The sequence below is a fragment of the Tetranychus urticae genome, chromosome 2, assembly GCF_039701765.1.
Source record: "Tetranychus urticae isolate SD_2017Ah chromosome 2, NJAU_TeUrti_SD_1.0, whole genome shotgun sequence".
NCBI lineage: Eukaryota > Metazoa > Arthropoda > Arachnida > Trombidiformes > Tetranychidae > Tetranychus > Tetranychus urticae.
Genome location: NC_142959.1, coordinates 5,878,985 through 5,898,987, shown reverse-complemented (window position 1 = coordinate 5,898,987; position 20,003 = coordinate 5,878,985). Strand labels below are relative to the sequence as shown.

At 32.4% G+C, this 20,003-nt stretch overlaps 4 protein-coding genes and 1 long non-coding RNA gene across 7 annotated transcripts; 3 read left to right on the top strand and 2 right to left on the bottom strand.

The window, feature by feature from the left end:
- Nucleotides 1-798: 798 nt before the first annotated feature.
- LOC112539317 (uncharacterized) lies at nt 799-2,136 on the top strand. The gene is made up of 2 exons (XM_025161740.2): nt 799-1,798; nt 1,862-2,136. Exons 1-2 carry the CDS (start codon nt 830-832, stop codon nt 2,003-2,005), a joined length of 1,113 nt encoding a protein of 370 aa, XP_025017508.2. The 5' UTR covers nt 799-829; the 3' UTR covers nt 2,006-2,136.
- A 2,430-nt stretch (nt 2,137-4,566) lies between these two features.
- LOC149093750 (uncharacterized) lies at nt 4,567-6,589 on the top strand. 2 transcript variants are annotated; one of them, XM_089268311.1, is made up of 2 exons: nt 4,567-4,767; nt 4,830-6,589. In XM_089268311.1, the coding sequence occupies exon 2, from the start codon at nt 5,326-5,328 to the stop codon at nt 6,382-6,384; it is 1,059 nt and encodes a 352-aa protein (XP_089124437.1). In that variant the 5' UTR covers nt 4,567-4,767; nt 4,830-5,325; the 3' UTR covers nt 6,385-6,589. Both variants share the same exon structure in this region, with proteins under 2 accessions (XP_089124437.1, XP_089124438.1).
- A 3,738-nt stretch (nt 6,590-10,327) lies between these two features.
- On the bottom strand, nt 10,328-14,996 carry LOC107366489 (E3 ubiquitin-protein ligase UHRF1-like). The gene is made up of 5 exons (XM_025161750.2): nt 14,835-14,996; nt 13,783-14,467; nt 11,444-12,669; nt 11,246-11,344; nt 10,328-11,144 (listed from the first exon to the last, which is right to left on the bottom strand). The coding sequence occupies exons 1-5, from the start codon at nt 14,994-14,996 to the stop codon at nt 10,980-10,982; spliced, it is 2,337 nt and encodes a 778-aa protein (XP_025017518.2). The 3' UTR covers nt 10,328-10,979.
- LOC107366495 (uncharacterized) lies at nt 13,372-15,059 on the top strand. 2 transcript variants are annotated; one of them, XR_016198842.1, is made up of 6 exons: nt 13,372-13,514; nt 13,795-13,869; nt 13,970-14,112; nt 14,158-14,268; nt 14,386-14,493; nt 14,602-15,059. It is a non-coding gene; the product is annotated as an uncharacterized LOC107366495 (long non-coding RNA). The 2 variants fall into 2 exon arrangements; XR_003083085.2 differs by lacking the exons at nt 13,372-13,514; nt 13,795-13,869 and having other exon boundaries at nt 13,978-14,112; nt 14,383-14,493.
- Nucleotides 15,060-15,408: 349 nt separating this feature from the next.
- On the bottom strand, nt 15,409-19,799 carry DCAF12 (DDB1 and CUL4 associated factor 12-like protein). The gene is made up of 5 exons (XM_015934110.3): nt 18,820-19,799; nt 18,293-18,745; nt 17,794-18,159; nt 16,035-17,671; nt 15,409-15,933 (listed from the first exon to the last, which is right to left on the bottom strand). The coding sequence occupies exons 1-4, from the start codon at nt 19,651-19,653 to the stop codon at nt 17,522-17,524; spliced, it is 1,803 nt and encodes a 600-aa protein (XP_015789596.1). The 5' UTR covers nt 19,654-19,799; the 3' UTR covers nt 15,409-15,933; nt 16,035-17,521.
- Nucleotides 19,800-20,003: the final 204 nt, after the last annotated feature.

Genomic DNA, 20,003 nt, shown 5'->3' with positions numbered 1-20,003 from the left:
TTATTTATGGAATTATTATCATCTTATAATCAATAAGTGGGTTGAAATCATTCGTGTCTGGGTAATATATTAATACAGTAACCTGCCAGATAATGGGACAAATTGAAAATAGCTTATTTTCACTATTTGTCGGACAGACCATTTCATGATTTTCAATGTCTGATCTTTCAGTGATCTGTTGCACAGAAACAGAGAATTTTATTTCTTGAAATAAGTGCATTTTCTGATTGGCTATCAAAAGTTATACCGGAAAAATAAGTTTGATGAAAAAATCTGATTCCATAATTGAACAAAAGGCGATCTAAGTTTTCACTTTAACCTCGATTTTCTCGAAAATTGTCGATCGGAGAAATTTTTTAACGCCACTGATGGACTCAGTTTTCATGCTTCTACAAACTCAAGTCCTAACAAAAAGTCCTAACTCTTAACTCGAAAGTCAGATTTTTTACACATACTCCTTTACGTTACCTCTGTAACTTAAAATTAATGCAAGCCTTTTATTAATATATCATGATATTTATTATTTTGTATTGATATTAAAATTTAACCATAAAATGATAATAAAAGTATAATGTTTCTAGTTATTGATTTTTAGGTAACACTATGCTTTATATTTATATCAATATCGTCATTATCCTGGAGTATGAAAGTTTAATAAATTTTTGTATCCAAATGCTTGAATAAGTTCCTATCAATAAATATATTATTGTTATAGTAAATAATATAAAATCAAGAATCAGGAAATCAGTTTAGTCTCACTTCGCCCATGCATCTAGTTGATTCCAAAGTAAGCCAGATTTCATTGTTTGGAGTTTGTTTCAGTGTTAAAATGGATACAAATAATTTGATTGGATTCATTGAAAAATCAACTAAACCATCAAGTATTTTTGCCAAATCCCTTTTACGTGAAAGCATATCAAGTCAATTACTGCATTTGTTTACCTCGATTAGCTTTCTACTTTATGCTACAACTAAAATATATAAAATTCATAAATCCACAAAAAACACTCATCTTGGAATCAGTATTAGTGATTTAACATACAATAAATGTATAATAATCGCTAATATCTTATACACGTCAAGTCTTGTCGCAACTATATTACTGTACAAATACAACGCTCACATTTATGTTAAGTACATCAACGACTTTCAATCCAGCATCAAGACTCCTTTTGGCCTGGCACAGACTTCATATGTGAACAAATGGCAGAAGATCGATCGATTTATAGTTAGATTACAATTCCTAACTAGAATAACCGTAAGAGCTGTGGAGTATTATGCAAACCCTTTTAATTTGACTTATAGCTACACTGATATAGTAGTGTCATTTATGTGTGAATTGAGTTTAATTTTGGAGCAGCAATTTATACATGAAACTTGTATCTATTTGCAATCAGATTTCGTGTATTACCACTTGTTTTTTGATTCCCTGACGAAGATGGTTAACGAGTCTGTTGGCTTGGATGTTTATCATGCTATTAAATCAGTCCGTCATATGCACAGTCAAACGATTCAGTTTAGTAGAAAGATTGATTCCTTTTTCAGATTAACTCTGTTGAACACTCTTGGATTTCTGACAATTTACTCTATTTGTAACATTGGTTTGATTTTAGCACCCAATCAAACCATGATGAGAGTACTAACTATAATTGGTAAAGCTATTCTTTTTTTGGCTATACTGAGTGTAAGTGTTTATCATTTTGCTCGAGTAAACTACTTGTCACTCCAAATATTCAACAAAGTTTATGATCTTTCACTATCACCAAACTTGGTACGATCAATTGAAACCATGAATGAGGTAAACCCTTTGAGCTTTTTCATTGCTTGAAACCTTTTCAACATTTTGATTTCCAATTTCTAGATAAATTTGTTTCTATTTCGAATCCGTCGAGACGATGTTGGATTCACATTTGCTGGTCTATGCGTGGTTTCAGTCAATTTTATATCATCTTTGGCTATCATTGCACTAACTATTGGCCTAGCTTTACCAGGCTTTTTTAAATAACATGTCTTAGTCTAATCATTTCGTTCCGATCAACGAGCCCTCGATCAAAACTGATCGTAAATTTCTTTGCTCTGTACAAAAAACTCAACTTATATTTTAAGACTCAAATTATTCATCAGCTTTCATCTAACCATGCCGCTTAGATCACTTAAATAAAGTAATGGATAAAATCAAATAAAGTTTTTGTTGCAATATTTATTTTATAATAACTCAAGTTGTTACGGAAGTTATGCATTTGTGTTCATTAAATATCTATACGCACAAAAAATCAAATTGTGTAAAAATTGTGGTTAAATGAAAAAGATTCTGTAGAGAATCTATACACTACCTGAAATCCATGATTTAACTAAATGTGCGATAGATATTCAGAACTCAATCAGAATCCAGGTTACTGAGTGGGTGAAAATGCAGATTCTGTATTCCAAGCTATTGACTTTGTGGGAAAAACTTTTTCTTTATTCAGCTTGATTCCTGTTGGATCAGAAATATGAGTAAAACTCCCAGTCGAATGAAAATTGCTACACTGAGCTGCGGTTTCCGCTCCTTAAGATATTTTTTGAAAAAAACGCTAGAGTCATTTTGTTCATTTCAGAGTGTTTTTTTGCGTTTTATTGCGTTTAACACATTGAAACAAAAGTAATAATCTCTGTTTTTACGATAGACTTCATCAATTATGCTTTATCTTTTAAATTATTTTCGTAGCACAAAGGAGATAGGCAAGAAGGTTTGAGTGAATTTGATCAGCGTTAGTGCAAAATTTGCGCCAAATCTGACAATTTCTCTGTGCGCTCATTGAATGGTGTCAATGTATCATTCGACTGGGCTGACTTGAGTAATGATCTTCAGTGAAGTGAGTTACTCGAGTGAAAGTTCGGTAAAAGTCTTGTGCTTCCCACCGTACAAAAGAGGCCAAAGTTTCAATTTTTGAACTCAAAGATTATCCATCAGCAAAGATATCCACGAATGGACTCAACTTTACTCCAACAAATGTTAAACTCCCAACTTGAATGAAAATTTTTTACTTTTTCTTGGAAAAACTTTTTTAATCGCAAAATGAACATTATTAATGCGATTTAAACTTGCAGATTGCAGATACTGTACCTTTTATGAAAATTCATATTGACTCGTGTAAATCAAAATCTGCTTTAAATCAAATTATAATGTTAATGATTTTCGTGACATTTCTCATAAATGTATGGTTACAGTGGAAATTCAATTGATTTTAAATGATTCTAAAATGCTTTGAAATATCTCCTCAATAAATATTAATACTAACGCATCAATATTATTTGAAATTTAGGAAGAATCATCAATATTTACAGACATTAACTCTAGTTACAATTTATTATGTATATTAGTAGTATTTTGACCAAATATGATACATAGAACAAAACAGTCATCAGATCTATCAGTTTGAGTTGTTTACTATCCATTCAAAGTTTTATTATGCATATTAAATGAGCTCTAAAGTGATCTTTATGTTTTTAAATCCATTCAACACTGAATGTATCAATCTTTACTGTCAGCATAAACATTTTCTTGGTTCATGTTCGGTATGCTAGATAAAAATTTAATACATGTAACATTTTGAGCCATTTTATAACATTTAATAATAATAATAATCTGGTGGAAAATAATTTCCATCAAATTAACTAAAATTAAGTGGAACAAATAATTAATTTAGCACTAAGTTCAATACACCAAGCACTATCTCCAGTCATTTCAAAGTTACCACATCCGAGATAAAATTTCAATTCCACTCAATGATTCATTCGTTGAAACAAAGAGTTTGACGTTCCACTCCGAGGAACCATGCGAGGCTAGAGCACCTCCTTAGAAGCCGTGATGCAGCTGCACGTTGGCTTCAATCACAACATCTCATCCGGTACTCTGAGGAGTGCAGCCAGCACCGAGTCCCGATGCGCTTCGAAATCGATCGCGGAGTTGCCGGGCCATTTAGGTGCCCTCACCATAAGAGGCACTCTGGCCGAACCGATCAACGGAGTGCGGTGATGGGAACCTAGTTCGAGGAACTGAGGTTCACATTCACAAATGCACACCGGCTGATGTACTCATTCGCCGAGGACGCCTCTTATGAGGTGGCAGGCCGTGAGGCTGTTGCTGGCTCTCAATAGCCATAACAACTTTTCCCTTTTGCAGAAGTTTTACACGTGTAAAAACTTGCAAATATATAAAAAATTTGATGCCGCTAGTAGAGACCCTGATTTGAAAATATTGTACGCCAGCAATCGAGGTAAAAGAAGCTCGAAGAGAGTGCGCCAAAAATGGGGAAAAACTTTTGGTTGTAACTTCAAGCTACAATGGCATAGAAGACCTGAGTGCATATTGTAGACTGCTTGTTATTCATTAAGATAAAGGCTATAAAATGACAATTCATTACTCACTGAATGAAGAACGCGCTGGAACGATCGAAAAACTATTGGCCAAAAAATAAAATATTCGTATTGGAGAGATAGAACGGAACATATGAATTAAAGATTGTAAAATACTATGATTTCACTTCAAAAAAATATGTTTGATTTTCAAATAAACTGCAAATTTCTAGTTAAAGATGGCGTTTATTTCATTTCTATTCTTTCCTACCCTATCAATGAGGTTGATGGCAATTGAATCCCTCGATTCTACGTATTAAACACTTTTACTCCTTTTCAGATAAATTTCGAATCGAATGCTGTTGGATTCACATTTGTTGGTTTTTGCCTGGTTTCAATCAATGTTGATCAATTGAAACCATGAGTGAGGTAAGTGCTTTGACCTTTTCATTGCTTAAGCAATTTTCAACATTTTTGTTTCCAATTTCTAGATAAATTTGTTAAATTTGCTAATTTGTCGAGACGATGCTGGATTCACATTTGCTGGTCTATGCGTTGTTTCATCCAATTTCATATCATCTTTGGCTATCATTACTCTAACCATTGGCTTGGCTTTACCAGGCATTTTTAAAAAACGTTTGACCAAGGTGGACTAAATTTGCTCAACTATGCGCTAATTTAATTCGCATCTTTGGCTATCATTACACTAACTATTGGCTTAGCTTTACCAGGCTTTTTTGAATGACGCTTAGCAAAATTTTGACAACAATTATCTATTTTCATCAATAATACAACTACACTTGGACTGCATTTCCTTTTTTTGTAGTTGATTCGATCGATCGATCGAAAAAAATTCAATAACGCTAACAAACTATTCATTAATTTTTCACATTTTGTCTCCAACAGTTACTGATGAATTTGAAAATCTGAACTGTATCATTCAAGAGGATTGTACAACATTCAGATAAACATTTGCCTTCAGCAAATATGGATGAAATTAAATCAAATCACTGCCATTCCCAGACTGAACCATCTAGCTTACTTGGCTGTTCACTTTTACGTAAAAATGTGTTTAGTCAGGTAGTGTTTTGGATTGCTTCAATTACATTGGTTTCAAAAGCCGTATACAGACTTTATCTCGTAATTATTACACCAATTGACGTGAGTGAACCCACGAATTTTATTAATAGGTATGAACTTATACTCGATCAGCTGTATCCATTGTGTCTTGGTTTAATCATTATGCATTTTGAAGTTAATCGTTCCTTGTATATTGAATATTTGGATTGTTACCATTTAATCGTCAGCAATCATTTCGGTAAAGCTTCACTTGGATTTGTCAAAAAATGGGTCAAAATTATTCGCTTCTGGGTAATAGTTGCATTCATTTATGAAGTGATAACTACTTTGACAAATAATTATCTTCGTTATTTTAAAAAATTCGGATTTACAGTAAATATGTTTGCTATCCTTTCCATTGGATTAATCGGTCAACTCAGCTATATCCTTGCAATTCAATTTATGATTGAATGTTGCATCTATTGTCAGTCAACCTTCATACCAATCAACACTTTACTTGATACTTTATCGACCCGAAACAAACTTTCATCGCCGCTTGATATCAATCGAATAGCTAAATCGACTCGCGTATATTACATTAAAACCATTAGATCGATTCGTTACATGGACAGATTTCTAGCTTATGCAATTTTCGTCTTTTATTTGTACTTCATTGGTCATTGTATTTTTATTTTCAGCTCAACTTTGAAAATTGGAAGCTCACCTTATTTGTTGTTTTATTCAGTTTTTAGGTTTTTTGGTGAATCTTCATACCTTGTGCTAGTTACTTACCATTTGATTCGTGTAAATCAATTGTCAGTCCAAATATTTGACAAAGTCTATCAATTTTCATTTTCATTCAACTCTGAACAATCAATTGTAACAGTCAATGAGGTTGGTTTAACTAAACCTTGTTCAATCATTTTAATAAAATTTTCTCAAATTTTTGCAGATAAATTTATTTCTATTGCGAATCCATCCGAATGATGTTGGCTTCACATTTGCTGGTCTTTGCTTGGTTTCACCCAGTTTTGTCTCATCTTTGGTTACCATTTCATTGACTCTTGGCTTAGCTTTACCCAGTATTATCAAATAAAATTTGCTTAAAATTCAGATTCTTTCATCTAAATCAAAAGCTGCCTTGCAAATTATTAATAATGTTAATGGTTTTCGCGACATTCATTAAAAAAGTATGGATGAATCGAAAGTCTATTTGATTGTAAATGATTCTAAAATGCTTCAAAATCTCTCAATAAATATTAATGCTACCAAATCAATAACAAATCAAGGTTGCATGTAAAGTTCATCCTTGTAAGAATCGGGTAAAAAAACACAATAAAAATTGCTTTACAATTTACCAGAATGTGAAAAAATCCTCTGGACAGTCACAATCGTTTCCGCTCATGAAATGGAAACCAAGGGCCAAAATAATTATTTCATATTATTGAATAATATACAATAGCATATAAATGATATTAATAAAAGCTTCTTTTGTAGCTACTTGTTGCAATTTTATGCTCGATCAACTTCACTTCCATTTAGCTCCATTAAAATAAATGGTTATTTGAATTTTTTTGATTCTCGAGTTTCTTGAAATGACTCGAGCTATTAAATATTTCATACTGATCATTAAACCATCCATAATGAATATTAGATCACATTCAAGGATCGCAAATTTAAATAAAAAGTCATCAGGATTCGAACCCGAAATCTTTATACTTTCACCTAACCTTCATCCACTAGGCTATGCCTTTTTAGACAATTTTCAGGATTTTAATGAAACTGCCAAAATGTTAAACCAAAATATCTTAGAAACCACTCAATTTGCAGGCAAAACCCAGAAGGATACTCAGACTGAAAGTTAATATTTATAAAAATATTCAATAATAAATGTAAAATAATCTCAACTACTCTCAGAGAGCCAAAAGGTACTCCAAATCTCTGATTGAATTTTAATGGGAAAAGTTTTAACTATTATAAAAAAGACCCGAGTTCTCTTGCTTCGTTTAACTCAGTCTCTGCTTTTGGTACCATGAAATATTTTCAGCATTAAAATATTAATGAACTAGATTTCAAGTTTTGTAAATGATTGGTGAAAAATAGTAAAATTGATAAAATAATTAAAAAATAACGATTGAATTGTGACTTTGTAACCAATAGCAATGAAAGGAAAAAGATTAACCAGATTGTCCAACAGAGTAACATTCAAATAAACCTTTATCCTCAGCAAAATGGATGAAATTAAATCAAATTATTATAATTCCCAGACTGGACCATGCAGTTTAATCAGCTGTTCACTTGTACGTAAAAATGTGTTTAGTCAAGTAATGTTATGGATTGTCTCCATCGGACTGATTTTCAATGCTTCATACAGAATTTATTTCATTATTCCAGCAATTCAAGCCCATGAAACCACGACAGTTAAATATGATCAGATACTCGATCAAATGTATTCACTGTGTCTCGGTTTAATTACTATGCATTTTGAACTTAATCGTTCCTTGTATATTAAATATTTGGATTGTTACCAGACAATTATTGGTAACCATTTCGGTGCAGATTCATCTAAATTTGTACATAAATGGGTTAAAATCATTCGCTTCTGGGTAATATTTGCATTTATCTATGAAGTGGTAACTTCTTCGATCAATGATTATTCGTACTTTCAAGAATTCAGTTTACAAGTAAATATGTTTGCTACTATTTCCATTGGAATAATCTGTCAGCTCTGTTATATCCTCTCAATGCAGTTTATGATTGAATGTTGCATCTATTGTCAGGCAACTTTTATACCCATTAACACTTTACTTGATACTTTATCGAACCAAAACAAACGTTCATCGTCAACTGATGTCAATCGAATGGCTAAATCGACTCGCGTATATTACATCAAAACCATTAAATCGATTGAATACATGGACAGATTTTTAGCTTATGCCATTTCGGTATTTTATTTGTACTTCATTGGTCATTGTGTTTTTGTGTTTAGCTCTACTTTGAACATTGGAGACTCCTCTTATATGCTGTTTTATTCAATCTTTAGGTTCTTCGGTGAATCTTCATACCTTGTTCTAGTCACTTACCATTTGATTCGTGTAAATCAATTGTCAGTCCAAATATTTGACAAAGTCTATCAACTTTCATTTTCATTCAACTCTGATCAATCGATTGAAGCAATCAATGAGGTTAGTTTCATTCAAATCGTTTGTTTGATAATTTAATAAAATATCTTTAAATTTTTACAGATAAATCTGTTTCTATTTCGAATCAATCGGAATGATGTTGGATTCACATTTGCTGGTCTTTGCTTGGTTTCACCCAGTTTTGTCTCATCTTTGTCTACCATTTCGTTGACTCTTGGCTTAGCTTTACCCAGTATTTTGAAATGAGACTTAATGACAACTCAGATTTTTGTGTAAATTAAAAGCTGCTTTTCAAATTAAAATGTTAATGGTTTTCGCGACATTCATTAAAAAAGTATGGATAAATCGAAAGTCTATTTGATTGTAAATGATTCTAAAATGCTTCAAAATCTCTCAATAAATATTAATACTACCAAATCAATAACAAATCAAGGTTGCATGTAAAGTTCATCCTTGTAAGAATCGGGTTAAACACAATAAAAATTGCTTTACAATTTACCAGAATGAGTTTATTTGAAAAAATCCTCTGGACATTCACAATCGTTTCCGCTCATAAAATGGAAATCAAGTGCCAAAATAATACAATAGCATATAAATGATATTAATAAAAGCTGATTTTGTAGCTACTTGTTGCAATTTTATGCTCGATCAACTTCACTTCCATTTAGCTCCATTAACTAATGGTTATTTGAATGTTTTGATTCTCAAGTTTCTTGAAATGACTGGAGCTATTAAATATTTCATACTGATCATTAAACCATCCATAATGAATATTAGATCACATTCAAGAAGTGCAAATTAAAAACAATTAGAATTAATGATTTAAATTTTGATATTCCACCATTTATTGTGTTAAATTAACCATATTAAATCATTATATCCTGATGATTTAAATATTTAGTTTTACCAGAAAATATCACTAACTTGATCATTTGGTTCCATGAGCAACGTTAACAAAATCATTAACAATTAATTTTCATATTTTTAACGATGTTTCGCCAGAAAACAATGTATTTCATCTTTTGATGAACATCATGACAAAACATATTTATTTAGTTTTGCTTGATCATTCATTGAGTACAGCCAAATTTCATGTGATTAAACAATTGAAAAAATTAAAATTCTTATTTTTCATGCTATAAATGGATAAGAATAAGTTGACTCGTCGTTCAAAATTAACCCGACCATTAAGTCTTTTTGGTAAATCACTTTTAGGAAACAAATGGAGTCAAATAATACACATATTTACTGCGATATTTTCACTTATATTATCAATGGGAAAGTTATATGATATATACGACGACATAAAAAATGGCCGGTATGATAATGTTTTGCTTAAGTATGAAAGAATAATGAATTTCATCGTTTGCCTGAGTATAAGCTGCATTTCATTGAATTATATATTCAATAAATCTTATTACATTGAATTTATCAACTTGCACAGCAAAATTGCAAACAGTGATTATTTTGGACTATTTTGTAACTCACATTTAACCAAATGGATGAAAATCAATCATTTATTTTTCGTATCTTTCATATCATTCGAGGTTCCATTTGAAATAGTTTATTTTATCCATGATTACATCTTATTGGAGGGATTTACTTTCAGTTCAACTTTGCACTTATTATCGCTCGTTTTATCGTTCAAAGTCTGCTTCTTGTATGAATTTATATTTGAAACGTGTACATATTTGCAATCAGATTTTATCCTTCTTGACAATTTGCTGGTCCAGCTTTCAACACAAACTCATCAGACAAACGAAATAAATGTTAAATCACTCCGATTGTTGCATAATGAAATAATCAAATGCACAGGTTTAATCAACAAATTATTCAAATACGCAGTGTTGTGCACTTATGCGTACCAAATTGGTCATAATGTTTGTCTTATTGGTATTCTATCACTCGATCAGTTCAATTCATATTTAGCTATCTTTATTATAAAATTTATCGAGCAATCAATTATGCTAACGCTCATTACATATCACTTAGTTCGTGTTTATCAACTATCAGTCCAATTATTTGACAAAGTTTATCATTTATCATTTTCTCTCAATCCATCTCATTCAATTACAACCACGAACGAGGTAAGTTCAATTAAATCTTCGGTTGAGACATTTTTACTGAAAATACTCTTTTTTTCGCAGTTAAATTTGTTTCTATTGCGAATCAATCGGAATGATATTGGATTTTCGTTTGTTGGTCTTTGCATGGTTTCACCCAGTTTTGTTTCATCTTTGGCTACCATTTCAGCGACTCTTGGATTAGCTATGCCAAGTCTTATCAAATCATCAGCATATGAAGGCATCAAGTGATTCAAAATAACCACATCATGAAATTTGAAATAAAATTCCAGATTAAAAATTTAACTCCATTTCCTTTATCGCTTCATCCTTTACTCAGCTTCTCAATCTTATTTGATTGTTCAATGGCAACATTTCATGATTTTCCAGATGAATGTTTTTCATAATAATCTGGAAAAAGCTGAGCCAATATTTGTTCAAGAATACAGTTGACCTCAGGGCCACAGTTTTTCTTTAATAACCCGGCCCTACAAATTGGACATGTTGTTACTAATGATTCAATGGTGTGGATAAAACAACCCTGTATGAACAAAAAATTAAATAATGTGTTAGTATTATAAAGATGTTGAATTGTCATGATACGAATAAGCAAAATTCACGCAAAGTAAGGAAATGACGCACCTTGCACATGTTATGAGAACAGAATGTTGTAACGGGTTTGAAAACAATCTCCAAGCAACAGGCACATCTAAACGATTCTTCAACTCGAGACAAGAAAATCTGATCCAAAAAATAAATTCAATTTGAAAATTTGTATTAAATGAACTATGAATTCAAACTTAAATAAATAATGTAAGATGAATTGTAATAAATATTCACCTTTTCACCTTCAGTGGTTAATTTGACAATCTCTTTCCAAATATGTGAGTTTTGATTATCTTGTTGAATCAAATCAACAACTTTTGATGGTAATTTATAGGGAGTGACCTTTAATCGCTTGACACTTAAATCATTTTGATCAACATGATCAACTTTACGTTTCTTTGAAGATGATTTTTTAGCAAAGGTTTCAATGAAACCTGGAGGTTCAATCAAAGATAAACCCAGCTTACGACTCTTTCGTTTACCTTCTTTAGTCCATGGTGAGGGTGCAGTATCGTCACGGCGAAGAAGAAACCTCCAGATCAACAGACCATTAACTTTCCTTTCAGGCCAATATTTTACAACTTTGTAGATACCGTCATATCTCACACCAATTTTAGGAAGATAGGGTGACTTTTTGGTGGATCCACGAGCATTTCCACTTCTTAAAACTCTTACTGGTTTACCTAATCTCCAGTTAGTCCCTGAGTTGGCTCCTTCGTTTGAAAATGGTGCTGCACAATTAATAGCCAACGCTTTGTTACATCGAGTCAGTTCTTGATCCTTGATTTGACGACCGCCAACCCTACATTTAGTTGTTGATGAATCTTTTCCTCCCGATCCAGTAAAATAGATCTCATCACCCAGATCAATATCATCATCATAACCACAGCAAAAGACAATGGAAAAGGCTCCAACAGATTGTTTACCATGAATACCTGCAACTAAAGGAGTGTGAACTCCGGCTTCTGAGGCTTGAAAACGAAACCTCCAAATGGTTCCAACTGGTATTCCAGGTATAGGACCGAAATGATTTTTAGGAACAACTTCAGAAACCTTGGTTCGACCAACACAGCTAATACCACGACCCCAGTTATTTATCAACTTTTCAGGAACTGTAGATGTTAATAGCCCATCATTAACACCAATCACATTGTTAGATGATGACTTAGTCGATGCTTTTCGTTTCCTCTTTAACCCTTTAGCCAGTCGTGAAGCCTCTTCTTTCATCTCAATATCAATAGCATCTGTATTTTTACAGTTATAACAATACCAATCTTCATCTTCCGGCGGAAGCCTTTCAAGGGGTTGAGGTAAACAACAGAGATGGAAGATATTGTTACATTCATCACACACAATTTGCTTCTCGGGATCAGCTTTAGATCCACATTGGCGACAGGAGCATTCAACGCAAGGTGTTTCCGGATCGTCTGAACATTGTGTACATTCAACAGCAGTGGGTCCTAGAATAAAATGATAAAAAAACCAAACAAAAATAAATAAAAACAGAAAAGAGGAAAACAATGAAAATCCTTGTCAAGAGTTCAAGGTTGTATCGATATCGTTTGATTAATCCTTTCTGTAATCATATCGGTATCTTTTTACTCATTTATCTCAACTCATAACAAAACTGTTTTTCTTTAAATCCTTTTCACACCAAAAGATATTCAATCAATTTTTTCTCAAGAGTTTAATTTTTCTTAAATAAACATTTGCTGAGTTTGAAAAAAGGCATTGAATACAAGTTAATGGTTTCTCTCCGTCTAAGGTAAGATCTTTACAAATTCAATTTCAATTCCAATGATAACCATAAATCATTATTTAGCGGATATCGATCATTTGCTGTTCAATTCTTATTGAGAGTCTACAAATTCAAGTATCAATTTCTATGTTGCTCTCTTTTCAAGTTTAACTTTTTAAGGTCACTTTCAATTAATAATTTTTTCAATCTATTTTTTCCTCTAGTCATTGAGTCTCTGGGTGAGTTCAAATCGGAAGTAATAATTGTACCCAAAGGAGTGAAAAAACGACAAGAGGTGAATGCTAAAAAAAATCTCACCAAAAGTTATTGACTGATTATTGTTCAAGTGATAAGGAGAACCGAAGAGGAAGTCGAAGGTAAAATATTCAATGAGGATGATGACGATGGTTATAATAGAGATGGGATAAAAGGATTTCGAGTAAAAAAGTAAGCTGATATATAGTGCCACACGACCTTAGATGTAAAAGAAAGCCTAAAGGGTTAGAAAGACCCCCACATACAAAATGAAAGGATCAGATGTACAAAAGTAGATTCACTTTTTTTTGTGTGAGTACATCTTTTCAATATACCCACTGCTTTTACTATGTTATTCAACGGAAACTTTTTTATTCATTTTAATAGCTTTTTTCTTGCTTGTAAAAAATTTACGATGAATTAGTGATGAAAAAATTTTCTATCCTCATGAAGTGTGTGTATCTTCATTTTGTCATCATCATTGTATGGTTTATGAAAATTCATCTGACTTTTTATCACCACTTTGATAGGGAAATAGAGATCATAAAATAATATTGACTTGTTGATTGACTTTTCTTACTTTTTCTTTCAGATCCATTGGCAATTAATTTGGCTTGTTTGTTATTCCGTTCAATAACTGGTTGATTATCTTGAGCAGTATAGAAAAGCAAGTTTCCTGTTATATTATGTTTATCCAATGTCACTTTATCACCAATGAATAATGTTCCTTGAACAATTTTACGTTTAATATTTACACTTGTTACCAGGAAATCATACCAATAACCAATTTGTCCAGGGTTTGTTAAATTTGAATTGGCTAGAATCAAATCTCCGGGATTTAGGTCATATAAACGTATTTGCTGATAGGATTGGGGTCTGATTCCATTAATGGACACCTTGACGGTTTCTGGTAATGATGATTTCCAGAATTTTACTTCATACAATGTTTGATTAGAGCTATTCAATTTGTACAGGCCGCAAACTATACCTTCAAACCAAGCACCAATTTCAGGATGAAGGCAGTCAACATGATCACCAATCAAATAATAGTCATCTGTAGCAATAGGTGTTAAACTACTTTCAATTGACTTATCTGGCTTTTTTGATCCATCCATATCCTTTGAATGGTCATAGGGTTTGTTTGGTAGCTCATTGTTTTCACGATAATGCTCTTTTTCAGCAGGCAATTCAATCTTTTGGATGCAAAAATGAATTATTTCGTTTATTTTGATTCCATAATCGAGCAAAGAAAATTCATCTCGGAGCTTTTAGGTAATAAAATAAACGAAAGGTAAATGAATCAATTTAGATATTGCTTGTAATTTCATTCAACTCTTTCTAATCTGCTATTCCACTCAGTAAACATTAACGTATAACTCTTATTTTTTATCATTCCTAGGGAAACGGACCGATCATTCGGGTTTGAGGTCAAAACAGAGAAAGACTTTTTAAAACTGTCGAAGAAAGTAATCTTTTGGTTTGGAATTTTGATTAATTTCTTTAATCAATTTGGATATTAATTCAATTTAAAAAGGCTAACGGATCATCTAGTTATCATGACTTTCTCGATATTTTGGCCCTTTGCCTCTTGATGTCTATTTTTGGTAATTTTGAAAATTCAATTTCTCTTACCTCTTTACCATGGAAGAATAGTCTAATCCGTTGGCCTGAGTTTACTTTGAATAAACTGAAACAATCACTTTTTATGGCACCGATGTTTTGATTTATAGATGAACACTGATATCTGACTGTTGAACTCTCAAGACAATTCAACGATCTCAGATTGATATACATTGCGATATTGGTGTGGAAATAAAAACTGAAACAAATATTCACTTGAAGAATTTAACAGTTTAATTCTCATAAAAACTTCACATGATTTCAATTGCTTGTTGTACCTTAAAGTTGAAAATTGCGACGACAACCTTTTTACCTTTAACCTTAACAAAGAGAGCGTTGTGTTGAAGTAAAAAAATGTCAATTCAACTTAACCCAACCCGAACCTCCCCAAGGCCTTATTCAAATATGAGACCTTCTCTCCTACCTTTTTTAGTCGTCATTTTTTTAGCATATGGTTTTTTATGCAGGTCAAAGTATCCATGAATAAAAAGCCCGAAATAAAGATCAAAAAAGGTATCGACGCAAACTCAGTCTTATGTAAAGAAAACAAAATCAACTGTTGAAAGAATTTTACAATTTCTGAAGCTAATATAATAATTATGAATTTAATTGTGAGAAAATATTGATTACATTAACTGCATTAGTCTCTAACAGTAGAGACTAATGAAGAGACATTAACATGGCAGGCATTTCAATTTTCAAAATATTTCTGTTTCTAAAAAAGGATCGGTACTTTTTACAAATGGATTATATTCAATAGGATTTGGCTTATCCTTGTCACATCGATTAAATTTCAAGCTAACTTGATCAGTTTTAATTATCATTTTCATTCCGTTTTCAGTCAAATTTATGTTAATTGTACCAACAAAGGCTCCAAAAATTTTCCTCTCCTCAACCATCCACTCGTCTGGTCCACCAAGCGTTGTTTTTTGTTTATTTTTCACTCTATAAACTGACCCTTTACTAAACATTAGTTCAACATCAATCTTATTCCAACCTGACATGATTAACTCATAGATATAATCACTTCTTCTAATTATGGTAGCCTCATGAGGACGTAACGGTATCTGGCTGTTGAATTGAATAAGCTGCCAGTATCCAATGATTGATCCTGATTGGAGGAGAAGCAAAACCATGTCAACGATTGTGCTTATTCAATGTTTTCACTGTTAAATATTTTTTTCCTGCTTAGTTATTGAAAGTAAAGCTTACCATTTAGCTGTTGATTATGGGGCCTTTCAATCGTTTCAAGATTTCCTTTCCATGTTGATCTGTGTATTAAACATTTTCCGGGTTTATTGAATGTCAAGAATGGTTTCAATTGGCCTTTTAGTGGATAATTTAGGCTCAAAGCTAATCCAAGTGGTCGATGATCTTGAATGATCCATATCTTCAAATGGTTGTCAACAGATTCGTTTGTAATCAATACTATTTCACTTGCTTCTGGCCATTTATCACCAAACTGTGTCACTAAATCTGTCCCAGAAGTCCGCAAGTTACCCCGAGAATCATAAATGAAACCCTTTATACTATACCCAGGACCATAAGACTGATCAGTGGTTAAACCAATGGCTGCAACTGAGCGAACACTAAATTTCCATTGAGTGTAACTGTCTGAATCTTGATCAGCCTGTTGATCAGGTTGAGGTGGATCATTCAACATTACATTTATCCTGCGTCCAGCTGGAAATTGGCACTTTTTTGAATCAACCGCACTAATTTCATTACCTTTACAAAGAAACCAATCACTGGAAACATCTTTTTCAATTATCCACCGAGAAGTCATTATTTGAAATTGATTGAATTTACTGAGTTGACTGAAAGGGTATAACAATGAACAAACTATTCATAGACAGAAGATTTTTTGTTTTCTCTTGTTCCAAACTCACATCCTTCACTACATTTTTGGTAAAATTATTTTCATGTAATTAGCGGACGTCCTTTGTTCATTCATAGGCACTGAAATTAATGTGTTTACTGATTTTTCTTTGTTCATTAATTTTGCTATTCCGGAAATTAATGCTCTATAATATACTTTATTCACACATTTTCAATGCAGTGATTGATTGATGAGGGTTTTAATGGTTAGTGATACAGTGTTCATTTTAGTGAAGGAAATGCTGATCTAGTATAATTATTAGCGTTAATATATTAGATAGTAACTATGATTTTGATACAGTTCATGGTACAGATGCAGTTTGTGCAAATTTATTGATCCATAAACAAAGCTAAATGTATTATAAAATTAAAAAACTTGATTCACATAATTTAGATGTATTACAATAGATGACTTAGTGGTGTTAACATTCATCAGAAGATGCTTTTTTTGATCTAATAAAATGTAAAGATTTGACAATATTTAAATTCAAATCTGATTTAAATAAGCAAGGAAAACGTAGAAAGTAACGATTTTGAATATGTATATTAAAACATTATATAAATGCATATTAATGAGGAAAACAAACAAAGTAAAGTGAAAGATGAAAAATATAACTAATGAACAATATAATGGAGAAAAATGACGAATAAAAAGATTGATAAGACTATTAAGGGGTTTTAATCTATGTAATTAAGGTTTATGCACATTCATAAGTCTTATTAATAACTGTTTGTCAGATTTTAAATGGTCCAAAAATTTGCTAAGTTTTGGAGTCTGTGAGATAGTCTGTCAAACAAAGGTAGTTTAGCTTAACTTTAAATTAATGCCAAATACTGGCAAAATTGCCAACCATTCCAGCAGATAAAGGTCCACCAGCGGTGAAAATTCGAGTTCCAGTATGATCATATTGATGAGTATAAATTGCAGGAGTATATTCAATATCTTGGGGCTGCTCTTGATTTTCAGGATCCTAATAGCAAAAATATTGAAAACATAAATAGATATTAATAAATAGAAAATAAATTATCAGAATGGATGGAATGCTCAATTATGGCGTTTCATCTTGATTAAAAATTGGTAAACAATACTTACAAGCCAACCTTTGGAAACTTTTAAGATTGCTTGTTCCTTAGAATCTCTTATATTAATATACTTTTTGTTGCGAATATCATAGAAGAGTAAGGCCCCAGATCCAGTGCCAATGGTAAGTACACCAGAAAAAAAGCTAAGTGAACGTATCCCTTGTTGTGAAGTATGAACTTTGCTGGTTATTTCAAAATGCCTTTGGTCGACCAAGATGACATGAGTTTTCGAGCCAACAGCATAGAGATTTAGATCGGGTTCTTGAGCTAGACACACGTTGTCATTTTGATAATGTAACTTAAGCATACTGCTGGGTTTAAAATTGCTAACATTAAATCGATGAAGATTTGCATTTAGCGACAGGGCAATTATCTCCTAATGGTTTGCAATAATAATAAAGATAAGATAAGTGAATGAATGGTTGTATCCTTAAAATATTACATGATGATGTAAAAACATAATTATGTATCTCTACATAATAACAGTTAGGGTTATTAAATTTACTTACAGATCTTTTATTGTCAAAAAGTAAAGCTCGAATTTTGTCATTTTTCTCAAATCGATGAATTACTAGAGGATCGAGAAAGCCATATTGACCAGGTATAGCAGATGGATCATTAGTTAGATTTGTTATTGGTAAAATTGCATTATCATCGACCCTCCATAAGGCTAAGGTAGAGTCTCGAGAACCAGTCACAAGAAATTGATCATCTAACCAACAAGCGTCAAAAATCCAATCTGTGTGAGCTCCTTCACCAACCCCGATTGGATCAAGAGTTGGTAATTTGTAGATTGCTATGTCATTTGGATTCTCACCTCCAGCAGCTAATAGAGTTCTGGACGGATTAATGGCAATACAATGAATTCCGCATCTGGTATTTGGTGGAGAGCTGAGATTATTACTACTTGATAAATTGGGTATTTGAACGAGCTTGCTTGTGTGTAAATCTAAAACCATTAGCTGAAAGAGAATAAAAATAAACATCAAAACAAGAATATAGAAAAAGATTACTTCACTTTAAAAGAAAAACTTACCATATTACACTTGGTGCCAAAAATTATCTGTCTATGGTTAAGCCATTGAGAACAAAATATTTTATCCAATTGTCCAACTGAATATTGTTTTTCTCTGAGCACATTATTACTGAGAATATGGTTTATTACAAACTCTTTGCTAAGAGAGGCTCGTTCGAGAATAGAATTACCAGATGTACGAGAGTTGATAAAATCGACAATACATCTCGACTGTTTAGGTGGGCCATTTGAGAAAAAAGGATCTTTACCATTGATATATCTTTCCAGGCGATGAATATCACTTACAATTTTCTTGTAAAGATTAATGGTTGATCTCATGTCTGAAGAAACAGGCGAACGAAGTAGACTTGATGGCTTGAAATCATTGGCAGTTGATGAATGAGACGGATTACTCAATTGATGATTTGAAGTTTCCATTTGTCTTGTTCCAATTGAACCACCTTCTCCTTGACCAAAACTTGGAGAGTCAGCTGCTACACTGGCTAAGCCAATACCTAGGCCACTAATGAAATTTCCACGAGGACTATCTCTTTTGTTGGTCAAATGTCTATCACAGGGTTGAGAGTATGAATGAGGACAATAGTGATGATGAAAACGGTTCGAGACGAGGTGATGGTGATACGGTTGATTTAGATGATAAGAATGGTAAACAGGATTTGAAGGAACATGGAAATGATGATGATAAGAATAATTTGGACTGATACACTGTTGAAGATCTTCATCCGCTTCATCTGTTAAACCTCCAGATACATCATCGAAGCCAGCTGTTGAGGCAGTAGAATTTCTTGACTGAGAAGATTGTCCAAATATTTGAACCTTTTTAACCTGAGCCATTGCTTTTGAGATCACCTTAGCAAATGATCCAAGTCAAATTAGAGTTGATATTGATAAATAAAGTAAACACGATTGATTGAAAAATAAGCTAGTTATTAATAAAGAGAAATATGTAAAGAGAAAGGTACATGCACACGACAGATATAAAATTACAATGAGCAAGGCAAAGGCAAAACAAGGCCTCTAAAAGAAAGATGGTTGTTTGTATAGTTTTCACTGATGTTACTCACTCGTTCAAGATAAACCTTTATTGAAGACATTTGAATTGGTATAGCGATCTAAACTATCACAAATTGTTTAATTGTCACACAAATGAGTGGCATTATTTTCAATATAATATCTAATCAATT